At 36.0% G+C, this 13,795-nt stretch overlaps 1 protein-coding gene across 1 annotated transcript; it reads right to left on the minus strand.

Annotated features, from left to right (window-relative positions):
- Window positions 1-314: 314 nt before the first annotated feature.
- LOC109801435 (Polynucleotidyl transferase, ribonuclease H fold protein with HRDC domain-containing protein) lies at window positions 315-13,295 on the minus strand. The gene is made up of 15 exons (XM_020362501.3): window positions 12,370-13,295; window positions 11,280-11,435; window positions 10,292-10,450; window positions 10,130-10,213; window positions 9,689-9,768; window positions 9,490-9,540; window positions 7,830-7,947; window positions 3,960-4,042; window positions 3,725-3,770; window positions 2,832-2,919; window positions 2,569-2,738; window positions 1,794-1,859; window positions 1,561-1,698; window positions 1,382-1,480; window positions 315-1,231 (listed from the first exon to the last, which is right to left on the minus strand). Exons 1-15 carry the CDS (start codon window positions 13,036-13,038, stop codon window positions 584-586), a joined length of 2,655 nt encoding a protein of 884 aa, XP_020218090.1. The 5' UTR covers window positions 13,039-13,295; the 3' UTR covers window positions 315-583.
- Between the last annotated feature and the right edge of the window lie 500 nt (window positions 13,296-13,795).

Below are 13,795 nucleotides of genomic sequence, written 5' to 3' on the forward strand. Positions count from 1 at the left end.
TTTTAAAAAATTATAAATAAATAAATAAAAAACTTTTATATATCAACATGATATTAACAATCTTCTGTAAAAAAAATAGTCACTAATATTGATCACGTTATAGAAAGTAGAAACTAAGTAATATTTTGAAATTCTAGAAAAATAAAAACAATTTACAACTAAAATCAAAATTTTCATATCTTACATAGAACAAAAATACTTAAGCCTGTATTTAACTGTTTACTAGCAAATTAACACGATTAAAGAAAGGTAAGATACTCAAGTTGCTGATCAAAACTAAATTCTAGATTTAAAGCCATAAAAAGAAGTCCACATTCTAATGCAGAAAATAATTAACTTTGGCTTTGGAATTCTCGAACCAATACAATACATTACAAGAATACAAGTCAATGCCTACAGATTTTTTTGGTCACTCGAATATTTCCACCTTTCATACAAGTTATCAGCTGATCAGGCGAAAAAAAACTTTAGCTGCTCAAACGAGATGTAAACTTAAAAAACCATAAAACTATAATCTTGCTCAACTTGGATTTAACACTATTCTAAATTGAATATCTGGCTTTGTCATTTATTTTGTACAGTCTCAGCGAAATGTTGCACTACGATTCCCAGAAGCAGGAAATGCCTGACGTCTTTTACCTTGTTGTAATTGTTTAGTCAAATCACTAGCTTGTTCCTGACCCACTGTCGAGCGTTGCTTCTTGCTACCTGTGTCATCTGTCTCCATATGGCCATAACTACCCTGGGAAGATGCATGCTTTGTATCTTCTCCAAACTTGACATGTTTCCTTGCAGCTTCATAATCAAATGGCTTCAGCTGCACTAAGCCACTGGGTTCTTCAGTTTTCTTCAGCTGTCTGGTTTTATTAGTTTGATCATTTGAATGAAAGCATTTTTGAAAATTTGAAGACAACTCCGAGAGAGACACTGGCTCATCTTCATCCTCTTTTCCTGAAGTGGACACCACAGAATTTTTCTCCCTGTGCTCATTGGAGTTCTCTAGGTTATTTTGCTCCATATCCTCTGCACCCATATCAGATTCTAGCATTATAATCTCGTCTAGAGGGGGGGGCGGAACTATATCAGGAACAGGTTTCTGTGGCTCTGACACTTTAGATGCTACACTAAGAGTTCCTACTGTAGGCTCTGATTTCTCACTGCTACCCAAAAATGAATGGAAAGGAAGACTGACTGAAGACCTAATCTGTTCTAGCTTGATCTCTTCCTTGCCCTAAGAAGAAATCCCAAAAAAGCAGTATGGAAATAAGTAGAGAGACAAATACAGCTGAGAAAACAGACAAAAGGAAAAGACAGCTAAAAATACAGCAACCTACATGTTTTCATCATGTGTATAAATTGACATGTAGGACGAAAAACATACCTTATCAGGACCAAGCTTCCTCTTTGAAGCTGAATTCCCTAGTAGTGCTCCAAAAGCACCAGTAGGCTTTTTTAGCATCTGAACAGTTGCTCCATTTCCCTATCAACAATATAAGTTAGATCCATGCTCATCAGGAGGCTAAAACATTTAACTAATACTGAAACAGTAATTTTTGCAACCTTTTCTGTAGAAAGTGCAGCAACATTTGCAACCCTATTCTTCTCTGAAATAGAGAGACTGACTCTGGGGGGCTCATATGTAAGACTATTGGACTTGATTTTTATTTGCACGTTCGTATCTTGATGCTGAGAAGATTCCTGTTTAAGGTGAAAAGAACAAGTGGTGAGTTCTCTAGGATAATCTTATAGCCAGTATTTTCAATTTCAAAACTCCATTTAAGTGCATTTCAAACCTTCAAATTTTGTGTATGGGATTGAGGATCTTCAGTTCCCTCTGTAACGGGTACTACATCTGATGCCTGTATGGTGATCATCATACAATTTAATCAACAAACAAAAATCAGAAATTAAAGTAAATTAAAATATATTAAGAGTTACAATAATTATATTCTCTTTAACATTTGTGGAAAAAAAAAATAATTTCATGAAACAATATTAAAACCATGAGGTTACAGTCATTGTGTTTCTTTGTAACAAGCTAAAAGTTAAGTTATATATTGAGGATCCCTGTTAGAAAAATTAGGGTAGCACATGTTTCGGGAGTCTCATTACAACAGTTATCTAACATTGGGCTGGGCTTGGACTAGCTGCACCAAACTAGATATTTTTTTAATATAAAAAGTGTTGGAACATAATATATCTGATACACATCTATCACATGCTAATGTTAAATATAAGGTTTTACAAGTATTATGGCTCTAATGAATCGTAATATTACTGGGTTGGACATGTATTACTTACAACACGCGACAACTTATTAACTAAGATTGCAAATATAAATTAGTGCTAATTCTTTATACTTAATAGCACAATCTTTAAATAACTGTTTAAGTTGCACAAATAACACAGAAAGCCCCTACATTAATAATGTGGTGTTTTCATTTACAATCAATTCATCATCATACAAAACCATAGGTGACAAATTATGTGGAAATTGAAGTACAGATATAAAACAGAGACTAACCTCTGCTCAGACATTCATATGGTAATTGTAAGGATATTACTTACAGTGGCAGCTTGAGCTTCTTTCAATTGTTGAGCTGCTTCCTCAAATGCAGCAGCATTCTGAATAGAATGCCTAATGATGTTGACAACAGCATCAAGATTGTGTTCAACATAAGGGTGTTTTGACTTCACCAATCGCCGTAGCTTGCTTGTAGTAAGAGGCATCTGCTTAGCTTTTAAATAAGTAATACAAATTAAGTTATGAACATCCAGCTAGATTTCTAACATTAAGAAAAAGTTGCACTGAATTTGCCCAAGTTGCGTACCAATTTCAAGAACAGATTTGTTTGGCAATACATATCCCGTACTCTCATCCTCTGCTCGGGCAACAATGTCCCTCCATTCACACAGCCCCTGCAAACCAGGAAAACAGGGTGTATAAATTACAATAGAAGTTAAGAATAACGAACAATGAAATCCAAAATGAATGCAATATATATTATATAGCATGCCACATTCTGTTACTTTAGAAGTTTAGACATTCTTTCAACACAATCCTGACATTGTATCAATTCCTTTTGGCACTGGAAGCTTGTTTAGATTGTTTCAGCAAAAGGTAAAAGACTCGTACAAGAATTAAGCTTCGAAGGCTATTAGAATTTCTTGGTGTCCAAAAAATGGTTTCATGATAAAAACCAGCATGAAACAGTGAGATAACTATTCTAGAAGTGCCTAGTGGTTATTGACATGGTAACACGGAGTTAGAAACTGCAGTATTATTGTTATATTAACTGGAGAAAAGGTGATAATGAGACTAATGAAGGTGGTAAAAACCGGAAGCAATAGCTAAATTGAGATTTTGACAATGGAAGTGATCAGAGTGATGCTGGAAGAGCAAACCAAACTTTCTAATAAAAAAAATTACTCTATAAAAATCCAGGGGAATCAGTTCACCATGTTTGTGCCAAATTGAGATTCATGAGAAAATCATAGTTTCTAGATTAAGACAGAATTGACCACAATACTTCAAAAAAATCATGTACCATAATTTTTTTCAAAAGATTGCTTTGTCGATCTGCAAAAAAACATTTTTCATATTCACTACAAAAATGGTGTTAGATAAAGGCGGCAAGCTTTTATTCCCGATGTAAGCAAGTAATTCAAGACCTGTGCACAAATAATAATAATAATAATAATAATAATAATAATAATAACTTACAGAAACAATGGCAAGCTGTTGAGCATTGAAACCGGCAGCTTGCAACCTATACAGAAACAGCAATTAAGCTTTGCTTTACACTTGGCATGCATTACATGCAATACAGAAGTTAAAACATACTGCCTTTATAGAAGAATCAGAAAAAACAATCAAGATGTTCAAAAGGCTAGAGAAACAATTGCTACTTGTATGGAACACAATTAATGAAAGAACAACTATTGTGAATGTAACAAACCCATATATATGAAGATAGGAGCTCTCTGTCAGAAGTTCTTTCTCATAAAGTTGCATGCAGACATCATAACTGCGCTTGTAGACCTGTTTTGTTTATGGGAAACTCCAGTCAAAAGCCAAAAAAAAAAAAGAGTTCATTGAGATAACCATGCAGCCATGTATCTTAATTTGATTAAAGATTTAGAATAATTATAGTCCATAAAACATTATCTGTATAGCAAGGAAGGGTCAAACAGGTCTAATCAACCACTGCATGATTGTAATGCAGAAAAGCTCAAATATTTGACAAAAAGCAATCTAGGTAGTCAAGAGAACACCCTGTGGTTGGTGGTAATGATTGATAGGTAGTCTAGTTAGTTTGATATCAATATAATCAAGTGGGCAAACGATGCGAATCATGATGAACATCTTTTGTGGTTGAATTCAGTGTTGTTAAATAGCCGTTATGGCGGCGCCATAACGGTATGGCGGCGCCATAACAGTATGGCGGCGGCAGCCACATTCCGTTATGGCTGTTTGGGCTGTGTATGGCGGGGATCCACCATTTTGAAGATGGCGGCCGTTATGGCAGTTTAGGCATGGCGGTCCATGGCGTGAATGGCAGACATGGCGTCGTTTTGGGCCTTTTTTTTGTTTTTTTCAATTTGGGCCATTTTTTTTTCTTTTCTGGTTTGGGCCCAAGTTTCTTTCCCAGGTTGGGCACCCAACACATAAAATAGGGTTGCAGAAACCCTAATACATATTAGCCTCTCTCCCATGCAACCCACGGCTGCTCCAACAAGACCCCATTGCCACCGTCGCCTCCGACGCAGCCGCCACCATCACGTACGATGTGACTTTCTTCTCCCCCTCCGCGTGCACCACTGTCGCGCCACCCTAGCCTCCGCGCGAGACACCATCACCTCTGTGCGCGCCACTGTCACCTCCGAGCGCGGCACCGTTACCTCCGACGAGACTTTCTTCCTCCTGGTTCTTCCTCCACGCATGACAGATTCTCCCTCTACACGCCTCCTCCTTTGAGTTCTACCATCGCCGCTGCCATTTAATCCTTTTGTTGATTAGGAATTTATGTTTCTTTATGATGACTCACTAGATTATGAATGCCATGAATTTTAGATTGTTATATTGTTGGTTTGAATATGTGTTTGCTATTTTTCTGTTTTTGCATCATATTATATATATATATATATTTTTATTTATTTTTTTTTGTCCGCCATGATGTCTGCCATAGACCGCCATGGCATCCGCCATGGCAATATGGCACTTAAAGGTCCTTGCCGCCTTCCTTCGTATAACCTTACTGATAACCTTGGTTGAATTGCACATCAAATCGTGCGAAGATTGCATCAATCATGGTCTGTATCTGAATCACATGGTTCTAGTTTGAAACAGGTAGCGTCCAAAGCGGGTCAGGTATGCACAACCTGATTTTTAAAACCCTAAAAATGTTTCTTTTTCCAAAAAGTCATGTAAAATGGGAGGGAATAGGCCGATATTCCCCCCACCTAATGAGACCTTGCCTGTCCCCTCATCTGAAACACCCTTTTACTTGTCTCCTTACGTATTTACTTTTATCTGTTTGTGCCTACAACTTATGGAGTGGCTCCCTGTTCATGCTGCTGGTTTGTGGTTTACTTGCTACTGGTTGGTGGTTTTTGAGCTGCTGTTTTGTGCTGGTCCCCTGTTTTTTGTGCTGCTGGCTGGTGGACACTGTGCTGCCAGTTGGTGTTCTCTATTTGTTGTGTGTATCTAGGCGGTCCCTGTTTCTGCTGGCTGACTGTACTTTATTGAAGAATGAGTCAAGAAGAAAAGGTGGCTGATATTACATGGCAATACAGCGAAAGTGTCACCCCAAATCAAGTGAAATATAAGCTCTGTTCATGCTTTTTGGGGTGAAATTACAAGGATGAAACATCATCTTGCTGGAACAAAGCCAAATGTGAGTGCTTGTACAAGTGTTTTGGGTAATATTAAGTGAATATTTGTCAAGCTATTGGAAAGTAAAGTGAAAAAGAAAGAGGAGAATAGCCTTGATTGTTTAGAAGAAGTAGCAAAAAGAAAGGAGAGGACATCTAAAGTTATCAAACAAAAGACAATCAATAAAGTTTGCAAATATATGGATGTTGCGATTCAACAAAATTTGCAAATGTGAATGCTTGTACAAGTGTTTCAGGTGATATTAAGGAAAAATTTGCCAAGCTATTGGAAGGTAAAGTAAAAAAACAAAATTTGCAAATGTGAATGCTTGTACAAGTGTTTCAGGTGATATTAAGGAAAAATTTGCCAAGCTATTGGAAGGTAAAGTAAAAAAAAGAAAGGGGAGAATATCCCTCATTGTTTAGAAGAAGTAGCAAAAAGAAAGGAGGGGACAAGAAGCAATTTCACGTAAACAACGGAACCCAAAAGAGAAGACGTGTTTGTTGACGACAACATTGGAGTTGACAACAACATTGGTGATGACGATGGAAACACCAACAATGGGTGGCAGTGTTTAGAAAAGAATTGGGAGAGATTTTGCAGAGCTGTTTTGCCTTTGGGAACCCCAGTCGTTTGTGTTAGCTAGCTGCAATTTTCTTTATGTTATGGACAAGTCATACCGACCTGACCCAAAAAGCCAATGATTTCATTTTCTTTCTTTTTCGAATCGTATCAAAATCGACCCAAGCCTACACTAATATCAAATAGAATCAATGATCTGTCAATTTCATGAGTTTAATAGTGATCCTCTTACAATCCACAAACTTTGCAATCTTCGCAAGTTTTCTTTGGTTTTCTACCCCCATTATTAAATTAAAAGTTTGTTATTGAATAGATCAAGTCTACAAATTTTTGCAAAGTTTGAAAGCTATTTGATATTGTTATATAAATTCAAATAATGTATAATAATATGCTTTTATGAATCTATAATCTATAACATACATAAAGAAAATAGCCTAATTTGGTGTATATAATTTTTTTGGAAAATTTTGTCCTTATAACAACTTTCAAACTACTCTCTCTCACTATCTCTCTTCCACTATTTTTTATTTAATTTAGACTTTTTCCACTTTTGTATATCCCTAACTAATCAATAATTACCTATTTTTTTATATTTTAAATAATAGAGGCACGTAGTGCCTCTCTCCCACTAGTATATATTATGAATTTATATAATGAAGTATCAAATAATTTTCCATTGTTAAAATTTTTTAACTTATATTTCCATAGTTGGATCATTGAAATTCAGTGTATACCATGAGCATCTCGATTGAATAGAGTAACTCTACCAAGAGTCTCTTTGAATAACTTGATCCCCACAACTCTTATGCATATAATATGCCGTTATCATGACTCAGGATATAGGTTTTCTGATACTCAATTTGTATCTCAACTCAACTACCATGTTTTGGATAAAGCTTATTTTAGGAGGGCAAAATAAAAAGCTTTTTTATCAGCTTACTTGGATAAAAGGAAAAAATATATATATATATATATTTTTTAGAAGGAAAAATAAAGATTTTTTGTTAGCTTCCTAAGATTGCTTTTGAAAGTAAAAAATAAAATAAAAATATTCTCTCCATGAGAAAAACTTTCTCAAAGACTCAAACATGCATACCACAGAATATCGTAAAGATAAAGAAAAACGTAGAAGAACGGATAAACTATTACCACACAGAACTTGAAGCAACCTGCAACCATAAATTATTAAACCTAGTAAACTCATTCAAGGTGACAGAAACACAAGTACTGACAAAATTAATTAAATCAGACAACATATTTCAAACCTAGGTTAAAGCATGCAAGGAAGATGTTCAACCAAGTCAAATTCATCTGATCTATAAACTTAATGCAATAGCATCCCAAAACAGAGAAAAGTGTAGAAGATAGTTACCTCCACCAGAGGAGCGACTGAAGATTCGGAACAGTCAGACTCCTTAGACAAGGCAAATAACTTAATCCTCATTAAATCATATATATACAACAGATAGTGTGTATCTTCTCTTGCATATCTGTCATCATAAAACAATTAATTGGATTCTGGTAATTTAATTGCCTGTGGCAGTATACCAGTAATTATCAAGCTAAAACAAAGATAAAATGTTTTGGGGCGAAGAGGAAACAAGAAACTAAACACAATTAAGATTTGTCATAACAGTCTCAACAATGCTTGAGACCATTTTAATTTCCTTATTTACTGCAAGTAGAATCCTACAGAGGGAAGGGAGAAGAATAAAGAGAAAGAGAGAGAGAGAGACTGAGGAGAGAAAACTAGATCAGATAGAAAACTAAAGAGAAGAACGTAAATTACTAGTTAGTAATTTCAACTTCAACACAACAGGTAAGAATCAAGTAGAAAATCATTAAAATAGTATACGCTCTTGGGAGGCTGAAATATTGTTGGGAATTGAAGTGTCGCTCTCCAGGAAAGGTACTTTTATATATCAACAGAAATGTCATATATTTGCTTAAGAGACAGGTATGGCAGCTTGTAAACCTATACGAACCTTAAATTGGGTAATGCAAATGATAGTACAGCAGTGGATAAAGAGGTGTATCAATTTTTAGTTGGAAAATTAATTTTCTTGTCTCACACAAGGCCAGATATTGTTTTTGTTAGTTTGGTTAGTCAATTTATGCACTGCCCAAGTGAAGTCCACTAACAGGCCACTCAAAAAATTTTGCAATACCTTAAGGGAACACTGGGAAGAGGGAATTTATATAAAAGATCTTAGAATACAATTATTGAAGCCTTTCTTGGAGATCAACTACCGGTTATGGCTCCTTTCTGGAAGGAAACTTAGTAACTTGGAGAAGTAGAAAACAGAATGTTGTAGCTTGATGTAGTGTGGAATCTGAATTTCAAGCTATGGCACAAGGTATTTGATTGCTTTGCTTGAAAACTATCATAGAGGACTCGAAGATTAAATGAGATGGACCTATGAAGCTCTAATGTGATAAGTCAGCAATTAGCATAGCTCTTGTTCAGCATGATTGCAAGAAACACATTAAAGTGTATAGGCATTTTATCAAGGAAAAAATTCAATGGTGGTATGAATTGTACTCCATATGTACCTTCACAAGGTCAACTTGCTGCTATTCTTGCTAAAAGATTGTGCAGTCAAGAATTTGAAAGAATGATATGCAAGTTAGGAATAGGAAAAACATCTAATCTCTAGCTTGAGGGAGTGTTTAAAAGAAGCATTTAATGTTTAATACTATTCCAAGTAGCTTTGTTAATGCTTATCGTGTTTAATGTATCTAACAATGTTCTGATGCTTTAATTATTCTCTTGAAAATAGTGGAAGTATTATCTTTCTAACCATCATATTATAAATCAATCAATCTGCTGAGTGATAAAGACTCAAGTGCATTCAGAAAAAATCCCTTCTTATTTTCAAACAGTTGCTCATTACTTCACTCCAGCATATTTTCAGAAACCAAGCACACTTAAAATCCAACACTACAAAGAGAATACAAGACAAAAGGGAAAATACAAAGGAAGAATCAAGAAAGTGTCAAATGAGATAAGATGAAAATAAAATAAATCATACCTTAGCATCTCATCAGGAAGTGGGCGTAGTCTCCAATCTGCATTCTGGTATCTGCAAGGAGTTGTTATTGTAAGCCTTCAGGAATTTATGTAAGGAAAAAATGGAAAAATCATGCCAGAAGCAATAGAAAAGCATCTGAGCTCAGTCAATGCAAGGAGTTAATTACAAAAATAAAAGCAGGAAACTGAAGACATCATACTCTTTGTTTGCAGTAACTTCACAAAAATGATGTAGAATATGCTCCAAACTATTTCTTTCCAAGTTTAACAACTTTGAAGCCTAACCAACGCAATCAAAATAGATTAGTCCAACGCTATAAGAAGAAAACAATACTGTAACAAGATTGCTAACATATGATCAAGCAACAGATTATGGCAATGAAAATCAAAGGCAGAACTTCACAGACATTGTTTCACCAATTGTTCATGTTGCTTAACAAAAAATAACATTATGAATACATGAACAGCTAAAGACTAAAATTCCACATGCAGAGCCAGTATCTCAACCAATCAAAGAAAATCTCTAACATAATAACTATTACCAACTAAATAACTAATGTCTAATAGTACAATTTTGTTGCCTTGGTAAATAAATAATGGAAATAGTTTCAATATTGAATAGCCAGAGCATTTAAACAAACCTGGTGAGTGTCAAACAAATTACAAATGTATATTCCAAAATCTCGTTGAAGCCACACAATATCTCGATCCGCACCATGCATGACCTAGTTAACCATAAATAGTGTCAACAGAAAGAGACAAATATGTTTAATTAAGAGAAAAACCAATTACATTCAACTAACCTTTCTCTTGGCAGGGTCCTTGAAGACTTCCCGTAGATAGGGTCCAATATGAATGCGAAGTTTAAATGTGTCAACAACAAAATCTTCTGTCCTTGTTGATATTTGCATCAGGCAAGTCAAACCTTGGAAAGACCGATATTGATTATGCTCCAAATCAACCTATATATTTCAACTTCAAGTCAGTACAAAAATAAAGTCAAAAGAATGCAATGAATGGAAGAAATGGAGGGGGTGACTATAGGAAAGGGGGAATATTAGTCCAACAGTCAAATGCATTAAAAAATAGAGCATCTAAAGGCAAACAAAATGTTAAAACTGTATCCTGTTGAGTACTAAAACAATAAACCTGATGTACTAAAAACTATCCTCACAATCTACACAGAAACCACCTAATCAATATGGATTATCATCACAAGAGAAACATAAATCCAAACAAAATGGCAGCAATCGTATTCTCTATGCTATAGATTAAGCAAATCACTACCTTAACCTGAATAGCTCCCACCTCAAGAGTAAAACAAGAAAAATGAGATGGTAAAAATTTACTTTTGTCAATGACCAACTCTAAAAGTGCAAGTTATAACATGGAGGCTCGTGTGAAACATCAATAAGCTTGAAAGGCTACATATAGCTTAATGTCCTGTCTAATTGTGCTCCTTATTATGAGCCTTTTTTAAAAGAGAAAATGCTTTTAAAATTTTAAAAACATTTAACTTTAAAAGATATAACGATTAAATATTTTTTTTGACAAAAAATAATAATCTAAAATAAAGTAGTTTTAGTAATTCTCTCTGAAGTTGGAAAGAGCGACTTAAAAATTCCACCTGAATTTGTACTAGTTAAGATAAACATTTAACTTTTCTAAGGGAAGTTTGATTTTTTATCATGTATCATTGCAGTTGCACATATCATATACAAGAACCAAATTACATAATTGGCCATGAGATAATTTCTAAGAAAAAACTTATCAATAGTGATCATGTTTTACCGCAAATTCATTAACAGAACGCAGCTTAGCAGCCAAGTCCTTCAAATCTTTGACTTCTTCCACAAGCTTGAAAGGGGTACTTTCTATTGAGGGAGGCTTCACTGGCACAACATCCCCCAGATTTGTATCAACAAAATCCAAAACAGAGAGTTTTTCCTGCAATAATAAATTAAAAATAGATTAATGTGAACAGACAAGATGACAACCTAAAAACATCCCAGCTTAACACAACAAATATAATCAATCAAAATAACGAAAATTTTCCATAAACACACATGTGCGCACGCCGACTCGAGAGATGGAGACTGCTAAGTAAGAAAAAAGAATACTTAATTTGTGGCCTGCATCGAAGTATGGCAGGCCATTGTTTAATAAAAATTGCTTTTCTATTCCCAACAGGACTGTATCCTGATACATAATAACAGGAAATAAACCAAATACCTCTTATCGAGGCATGCTTGCTACAAGTTATCATAGTTCTCCGTGTAAAGACAATAGAGTTGGATTGCACAAAACTTTCTAACATTATGATACAACCATGTTGCTTCATGGGTTGAGAACCAAATATTACATCATAAATTAACAACATACATCCGTGAGAAAACAGTAATATCAACAAGTAAGCAAGTTATTACTTGCCCAATAAACTTTATTTACTCTCCTACCTAATCCACAAATTACCTTACCAGTAATATTAAAGAAATATACATAAAAAAAATAAAATAAAAAAAGCCTACCTATCTGTGAAAAGTAGCACTTTCCAGCGTAAGCAGATTTATGAGTGGCCAACAAACAATCATTAATCTATGGCGAATTGCAATCACCAGACCAAGTTGAAACATTTCCCACTAAACACAAAATTGTTACAAAAAAGGGAAAACAACAACAGATTCAACCCCATTCTAATAACACACTGCTAATCACTAAACAAGGCTTACACCCTATATGATGTCTTAAACATTGCAGGGATGCATCAACTCACAATTCAAGTCCAAACTAAGAAAACAGAACAGAAAAAATATCAAGCTATACAATATCAAACCAAACAAACAAAACCCAAGCCAGGAAATGAACTGAGTAACTAACTAACCAGTGGATGAACAAATCTCAGCCCATCATCACTCCTCTGCAACCACACATGCTCAAACGGCATGTTAGCATTATTAACCATTATACTATACTCCTCCTGCGGTTTCCTTATCGTCGGTATATGAAACGGAACCTTGGGTCTGGGGCCCGTCGTCTTCTTATCCTTGGTCGCCACCGTTACTCCCAGCGCAACCAAACCCGCCTCGGAACCCGCCGCCGCCGAAGCCACATTCCCTCTCCCTCCCTTCTTCTTCCTCCCGGAAACCAATTGAAACCCGTCCTCCTCCATTGAATCCTTCCCCGGACGCCCCGTCTCCTCCTCCTCCTCCCGAATCCTCCGGAACTCGTCCGCGGACGCGTCGAACCGCTCCAAAACGTCGTCGTTCACGTTCACGAGCCAGTCGTAAGCGTCGTCGACGTCGCCGGGGAACGCCGCGTGCACCGCCGCGGCCCCGATGGCCTCCAGCATCGACCGCGACTCGCGCGCGATTTCCTCCACGGGGACCTTGAACTCCTCGAAGTTGCGGTAGAAGTGGAAGTCCTTGTCGGAAGGGATGCACCGCGACGACGCGGCGAGCTTCGCCACCGACGAGGAGAGAGGACCCGCCGTCAGGGTCTGCAGCGCCTGGGCCTTCGCCGCGGCCGGAGGCTGGTCGTGATCCACGTTCATGGGGATCGATCGAGTTTCGCGAGGATTGGGGATTTTCTCTTTTCTTTTTCGTCTTAGGGTTAGGGTTTTAGGATTTTAGAAGCGTGGCCACCATTGCTGTGCACTGCGTTTTGCTTTGAAGTGAGGAAAATAAGAGTGAGAACGCGGAGATGCGTGTATTTAAATACGTTTATGTCACGCTTTATTGGTGTGAGAGTGCAAGTGGGGCGGTGAAAGAGTGATGAAATTGGATCATGCAGGTTTTGATATTTGAATGATTTTAATTACTCACACATATGAACAGAGATGCTTAAAAAGGCAAGTAAATGAATAATTAGTTACCATAGCAAAACTGCAGAGGGTCGTAGCAAAACCGCGGGCCAACCCTCCAATCCCGAAAAAAAAAATAATAATAATTTGATGTGTCGGGTTAAGTGATCCGGTCTGTTAGGCCGCTGTGGCCTGCCTTGCCTCAGCCAACTCAATAAAAAATGAAAATGAAAATTAATTTTGCTTAATTTAGTAAGAAAATTAATATTCAAATAAAATTTAAACTAAATTATTAATATATTTTAAATTTTTAATTAAATTTATCTATTTAAATTAATTTAATAAAATAAATTTTTTTATTTTTCTATTTTTTCCTTTTTTTTAATTAATTTATCTATCCAAATAAGCAAGGTTGTCCTGTTTTGTCATCTCTAATTATTAGATATGTATAAATTTTTTTCGATATTTGGAAGGTGACCAAAGATCCCTCCGCAAGAATTCCATTAAG

This window comes from Cajanus cajan, chromosome 1, assembly GCF_000230855.2.
Source record: "Cajanus cajan strain Asha chromosome 1, NIPB_CcT2T_4, whole genome shotgun sequence".
NCBI lineage: Eukaryota > Viridiplantae > Streptophyta > Magnoliopsida > Fabales > Fabaceae > Cajanus > Cajanus cajan.

Excerpts from the sequence above, each read along its gene's own strand:
- LOC109801435 (XM_020362501.3), bottom strand. The coding sequence starts at position 13,038 with ATGAACGTGGATCACGACCAGCCTCCGGCCGCGGCGAAGGCCCAGGCG. Across the intron at positions 10,451-11,279 it reads GTTCTGTTAATGAATTTGCG|GTTGATTTGGAGCATAATCA; the intron begins GTAAAACATGAT and ends TGAAATATATAG. Across the intron at positions 1,699-1,793 it reads CCCATACACAAAATTTGAAG|GAATCTTCTCAGCATCAAGA; the intron begins GTTTGAAATGCA and ends CACCTTAAACAG.